The sequence below is a fragment of the Apium graveolens genome, chromosome 10 (genome assembly GCF_009905375.1).
Source record: "Apium graveolens cultivar Ventura chromosome 10, ASM990537v1, whole genome shotgun sequence".
Taxonomy (NCBI): domain Eukaryota; kingdom Viridiplantae; phylum Streptophyta; class Magnoliopsida; order Apiales; family Apiaceae; genus Apium; species Apium graveolens.
In genome coordinates, this window is record NC_133656.1 from 217,053,333 (window position 1) to 217,060,796 (window position 7,464).

The 7,464-nt window shown below is 28.7% G+C and overlaps 1 protein-coding gene and 1 long non-coding RNA gene across 2 annotated transcripts; both read left to right on the forward strand.

Annotated features, from left to right (window-relative positions):
* The first annotated feature begins 301 nt into the window (after positions 1 to 301).
* Positions 302 to 1,525, forward strand: LOC141692454 (uncharacterized). Its single transcript, XR_012562828.1, has 3 exons — positions 302 to 547; positions 673 to 725; positions 1,204 to 1,525. It is a non-coding gene; the product is annotated as an uncharacterized LOC141692454 (long non-coding RNA).
* A 5,040-nt stretch (positions 1,526 to 6,565) lies between these two features.
* Positions 6,566 to 7,108, forward strand: LOC141691800 (uncharacterized). The gene has a single exon (XM_074496555.1). It carries the CDS (start codon positions 6,566 to 6,568, stop codon positions 7,106 to 7,108), a length of 543 nt encoding a protein of 180 aa, XP_074352656.1.
* Positions 7,109 to 7,464: the final 356 nt, after the last annotated feature.

Genomic DNA, 7,464 nt, shown 5'->3' on the forward strand with positions numbered 1-7,464 from the left:
TTACATAAATTAACTTAACAGCCAGTTGACAACAGGGTTTTGATGATCTCTTTTTAAGACGGACGGATCTTGTTGTTGATACGTGTTGAGTGTCAATGGAGCTTAATTTAAGATAAGAAAAAGGAGGAGGGGATAATGATGATAGTGTTTGGCAAGTGCGCGGCCCTCTAAGACGCCAATAATTTGAGGTTTGACATTTTATGACATGTTACCAGAAGTTGACAATCCATTTTTTGTGCTCCATACCATTAAACAATTACTCAATATATACATGCATCCTCTATATAAAGGAATAATTTACACCTTAGTTTTGCATATGTGCTCCTCACCAGCCTTACCTCCCTCTAATCTGTAATTATCAATAATCCTTTCTAATCAGATCGAACGTATTATAGTTTGGTTTTTGTACGTAGAGGTTAAATTCACCATCGATCCTTGTAGGTGGATATGATCAATATGATGAACAAGTCATGTTTGCTGCATCTGTTCCTCCTATTCCTCACTTTCTCTCTTCTTCTCTCTACCACTGCTGCAGTTCCCACTTCCAGTAAGTACTATACACCACTCTCATTCTAGCTTTGATTATAAGTTCAAAGAGGATATATTTTGTAACACAATGTATAATATTAAGCAAGAAATGATGGTATATATATAATTGTGCTTCATCGACAGGAAGCCTTAAATCGATCAAGGATACATCTCCACTTGAAGGCTTACATGCCGAGGTCTCTCTCTCTCTCTCTCTCTCTCTCTCTCTCTCTCTCGCCCTCCCTCTCTCGCCCTCCCTCCCTCCCTCTCTCTCTCGCCCCCCCTCCCTCCCTCTCTCTCTCTCAAAATAATTAAGTAGTATTATTAACAACCTCTCTCTCTCTCTCTGTGTGTGTGTCTGTACGGGATTTACATGTTGACTTTGATCTTTGTGACTCATCTAAACTAGTACTGTATTAATGTAGTTTACATAAAATTTTGTCCAATATTCAACTTACAATGCAGTTTATGCTTTTAACTTTACGAATCAGTTTCTAAAAGAATTTGGAGGAAAATTGTATTCACGGACCTCTTACTCCAAAACAAACCAACTCTCACTCTAGATATGCATTGTAATTATGAAAAACATATATTAGTATATCTTACTATATTGAATACACCAAGGATAATAAAATATCTGGTTACTCAATGGCTGAGCCCCTGCTGCTTGTGCAGGTAATGGCAGAGAAGGAAGAGCTATTAGTGGTTGAAGAATTTGCAGTGGAGGGAAGAATGGATTTGCAAAATACAGATTACCCAGGAACAGGTGCCAACAACCGTCATGACCCAAGGTCCCCTGGCAGATTCTAATCCAAACCATGCCAACTCCATTAGCTGCGCAGCCATTAAGCTTTCTTATAATTTCATGATAATGTTGTGTTATATTATCTATGTGCATGTATATTAAGGTTCTAATATTTGTTCCCTCCTAATTTACTTTGCTACCTGCATTTTGTAGATCGTTTTATCAAATTTATTGCATATTTGTATTTACGTACCTTGCTGTATATCTACACTCAGGTAATAGATAGTTTACATATTTTTTCGATAGTAACAAATTCGTACCAGAATAGGATTAATATAAAAATGTCAATGATATGCTATCTTACAAATAAATAACTAACTAGCATATAACTTACGCCAAACACGGGCCTGGCAATATATCAAATTTGATGTATAAAGTTTTTAAAATTTCTTTTTTTAAAGATCAATAAGTAAAGTATATTTTCTAGTGATTTCATTAAAATGTACCGTTCGGGAATGAACTAACGGGAGTTTCTCCTTTGAATGGATTTGTGAATGAATCGTTTGTAGTTGGTCAGATGGCTACAAATGGGGCAAAGGTGCGTAAACTTGATCAAGCATGCAAAAATAATCAACATCATGCCTTTTACTTTTGACATATTTGGAATATTGACATCTAATGCGGTTGAGTTTCTAAGAAGAGTGCAGAAAATCATGAATAAAATTTTTATGACTACAGGCTCGACTGAATATGTTTTTCGTATGATATGATTTACAATTCAACGAGATATTGCGGCGCAGTTTGTTGTTCGCTTATCTTGTACACTTGTACAAATTTTTTTATCCCAATAATTTATTTCATTAAAAAAATGTACAAAAAATAACATTGTAGATAGTTTATGTTCAATGGATATTTGAACTTTAAATTGATTATTTATAGTTTTACAATTTGTTTTAGATAACAAATATTTTGATTATTCATGATCTCTACGTCAAATAAGTTGTTTTTATTCAAATTTGTGTAGTTCATATATGAGTGTAATGTGATTTTGCATTTGATGTAGAAGATGTCTCAGCCTAATCATAATTTTTTTCGTGTTGAAGTGTCTGTATAATATTGTTAAATTATTTATGACCATGTTTAGTTAATAAATATATGCATATCTACTACTATATGTATTTTAGAATATGTTATTGTGTGTCATAAGGTTGTTGTTACACTACATACTATTTCTACTATAGAGACTAATGTAGCAATATTTTAGTCATTGTCATTTTTTAATGTATTAATTCAACCCTTTTTCATATACATATTCAGTAATCATACATACTGGCTTGATATGCCAAACTATTTATAAATCAATAAAATATTCATAAATATTAGTAATTAAATTTCTAATGCTTTAAGTTATTATAAAATAGAGAATACGATAATTTATATGATCAATATATTTACTTTTCATTTTTAAAATAAAATAAATCAAATTAAATCACAAATTTTTATGTGTATAAAAGTTTCATTCATTAATTATAATTTCAAATTTGAAAAAATAAATTAGAATATCAAATTTTCTCTTTAAGAATTTTCCTGTATTAAAAAATTACGAACATATAATTTAAATTATAATATTACTCAATATTTTGTTTTAACAAAGTGAAAATAGAAAAAAACAATTGGTCGAGTATAACGCCCATAATTTTATCTGATCGTGCGATAATCATGTTAAGTCCACAATAAATCAATCTTACAATTTTGATATATTATTTATTAACCTCGTCTTATAAAGGTCTCGAGTACATTAATCCATGTGAATGTAAATTGATACAAATACCTTATTTCATTGATATAATTTTCTCAACAATCCAATAAACAAACAATCTAAATCTGCTAATTGAAAAATGCACTTCAATTCGACCGAAATTTGATACATTTGTGAAAAATAGTCAAATTTTGTATTTTTTTAATGATCGAGTAGATTCTGATGCTATGTTCGAAATAAGCCAAAATACACAATCTAAATCAAAAATCGAATTAATTTATGAATTATGTATACATATAACACTACTCCACTTACAGCATAATTGTTAAGTTATTTAATTTTTAGTGTCAATTTGATTAAATTACTAAAATTTTAGCATTCAATTTTTTCTAAAAAATATATATCATATATTTTTTAACTATATAAATTTTATTGAATAAACACGCAGCAAAAAGTTATTTATTTTCCCTATCGTTGCGAACACAAATATTTGACATTGTTAATTAATTATTATATATACTATCGTAAATTTTAATAAGATATTTATTTAAAAACATATTACATTATTTACTTAATACATGCTATATCTTAATTTATTTATATTTTTTTTCGTATAATGACTATCGTTATATGTTAAATATTGATCAACATCATTATCTTAATTGCAACTTTAACTATTTAAAAATATATAACTGACTAAATCAATATATAGATAATGTAAACACATGACTAAAAATGTTATTTCATGAATTGTAATAGAAAAATGAAATTTAACTCTCTAATGACACACACATATTAATGGATAGACCGGGGTTCGATTCCCGCCAACAATTTTTTTTTATTATAGTAGATATATGGGCAAATCCGTCATTTCACTGAAATTAAAAAATCTCACTAATATTATTCATTTGTTCTCCTATTATATATAGAAGAGATGATTGATCTACTAATAAAAATGAAATTCATCATATTCTATTATTTTTCTTGCCTAAATTAGAAATTTTGACTTATTAAACTTTTTCTGAATTCAACTTATATTACTATTGTAGTTAACAAAATTTTAATATCCTTATATATATATATATACTAATATATAACCCGTGCGATACACAGTTGTTTTTATCATATATATTGTAAATTCTAATTTTGATTATACCTCTTAAAAATACTATTTTTTTTATAATTTTAATATGTTGCCGGTAAGATTCGTACTTTATAACTCTTAAATAATACTAATTTTTAAGAATAAATCTAATGGTCAACAACGACCGACAACCCAACTTTCAATGTTTCGTCTTTAATATAATAATAATATATATATATATATATATAATATAAGTCTCCTATTTTAAATATAATAGAATTGATAGACAATTAATTTTAGGTGTCATGTTTTAAATATGATATTAAGTGTCATAATATAGGTGTTCTATTTTAAATATTAGAATTGATAAAAGAGTAATTTTAGGTGTCTTATTTTAAATATAATATTAAGTGTCCTATTTTAAATATAATAGAACGACCAATAACCAACAACAAAATTTTTAATATTTCGTTTTTAATATAATAGTATAGATATAATAAAATATATTAAAAATATTATTAAAAATTATCTCAATTTTTTATTTAATTTTAATATTTTAATTTATAAAAATTATTACATTCGTGCATACCACACGAACTAATTTACCTTTATATATAAAAAATTATCGTGATAGCAAACGATTTAGACTCTAAATTTTAGAGTGATGAGCAGTGTCAATTTTTTTCGTTGACACGAAATGATGAGCAGTGTCTAGGTACAAAAATAAGATAAAGACAGCTGACTTTTTGAAGAAGAAAATTGGGAATGTAAAAATGTATCAAATTTAATATCAAAAGTTAGATACTCCGTCCTTTTATAATTGATTGTAATTTCTAAAATAATGGTCAAATAGTAAATCTAGTGTTTGGTGTAGAAATTTTAATAATGCATTAAATATTTTTTTTCTTCACCTTGGTTATAAATACATGGTTTTAGGGAATGTAAAACTTACACAAAATATTTCTAATATATGCTCTATACCTCCCTTTATTAATATTCTTTTCATCTTAGATTTAGTAGCCCCTTCTAATCTATACTATATATACTATAATAGCCGGAATAAAGATAATTTGGTTCAACGGTTTGGTTCAACGATAATTCCCTAATTTTGATTATTACAAAATAGATAAATAGTGTTATATATCTAATAAACTACTAAATTATTAAATTACTACTAAATAATAAATATAGTATACTTATCCTACTAAACTACGAATACAATTTATCCTATTATTAAAAGATATAAATAATAATGTTATATATATGCTAAACTACTAAATTGTTAAACTACTAGAAATAATCTATTTATTCTACTAAATTACGACCACATGTTATTCTATTATTTTTATTATAAATTTATAATCATTATATATTTATACAAATATTTTAAAAATATAATATAACTGGATAAATAAAAATTTAAAATATTAATGGAAACCCGTGCATCGCACGGGATTTATGCTAGTATTATTAAAGCTAGTATATTACAATACGTTATCAGCACGAAGCCCTGCTGGGTTGACGTGGTTACATCCTCTACATATAATTTAAATATAATATATGATCGGAGTAGACGTGGGTACACCCTCTACTAATAATTTAAATATATATGGTCGGAGCACCACCTATTAAAATTATTTTACGGTACTATTTAATTTTGGGTAATGCCAAATTATAGTGGGAAACTTAATTTATAAATTGCATACTTATCGGAAAATAACTTTTGTGCCCCAATTAACTTATACATGATTTTTTCACTTAAATTTATTATTTTTCGGAGATAACCTGAATACACAGACGTCCGTATGACGGGTAAAAATCCATTTGTCATTCTATATATAGATATGTTCATAATATCAATGATAATAATGATATACACAATGATTATTACGTATTTGTTAACATACTCGATTAACTAACATTTATGTAATATTTACCTTGATGAATTAAAATTTAATAATTTTCGTGTTAATTCAGATTTAGCATGACAAATATTACAAGCTTGTCGTTCGTTGCCTTGGACATTTCTAGCGATAATTATTTATCATTGGTACAAGATGTAAAGTTGCACTTGAGTTCAAAGAAATTAAGCGATACAATAAAGGCAGAAAATAAACTCACGGCTGAGGAAAACTTTACCTCTATAATTTTTCTCCGACACCACATGCATGAAGATTTAAAATCCGAGTACTTAGAAGTCGAGGATCCCTTTATTTTATGGGAAAATCTAAGGGATAGGTTCGATCACCAGAAACTAGTTTATCTACCTGCAGCTAAAAATGATTGGGCTAATTTAAGATTTCAAGATTTTAAGAGTGTCTGAGCATATAGCTCTACTTTGTTCAAAATATGTTCTAGTCTTATTATGTGTGGTGAGAAAGTTACGGAGAAAAGAAAACTCGATAAAACACTATCAACTTTTCACCCCGACAATATCAACTTAGCAGAGATGTACAAGGAGCGCAAATTTACTAAGTTCGGGGATCTTCTATCAACTCTCCTTGTTGCTGAACATAATCATGAATTGGTGATTAAGAATCATCAATTTCGTCCAACAGGACTCGTCCCATTACCTGAAGTAAATAACATGTCATTCCAGCAGAATGTACGTGGAAAAGGGTATAGAGGTGGACAGGGCCAAGGTCGGTATCGTGGACGAGGTCGGAGCCACGAGCATTTTCGTCCATATAACAACTCTGGTCACCGTAAGTGGCAATCTGAATCACAGGGTAAAAGAAAGGCACCACAAGGAGGAAAAACTGAAAATGTTTGCTATAGGTGCGACATGGATGGGCACTGGACACGTAATTGTCATGCCCCAAATCATCTTGTTAGTCTATACCAATCTTCTCAAAAACCAAAAGAGAAAATGGTAGAAATAAATTTCGCCAACAACAACATAGATGATTTCCCGAAAATCAAAATTGGAGGAATAAGCATTAATGGTCCGAATGAACCTAACAAAACTCCTATATGGGAGGCTGAAGATTAGTTTCATATAATTATTATAGTAGTGTATATTGTATGCTTTATTTTGTTTGAACTATATAGTGTGTTATGTTCTTATCAAATAAATTATGTTTCTTAATTATATACAGAATGTATTCTGAAGATATACGCATTGCTTATTGTGGTACAAGTCATATGATTCTACAGATGCGAAAATATTTTACCCATATAACCAAAACGAAGCTCAAGTTGGAACAATTTCCGACGTATCTAATTTAATCGAAGGTTTTGGAAAAGCTAGTTTTGTCCTCCCTTATGGTACCCGCATACACATTCCAAATGCATTATATTCCAGTTAGTCTACTAGAAATCTTCTTAGTTTTAAAGATATCCGACTCA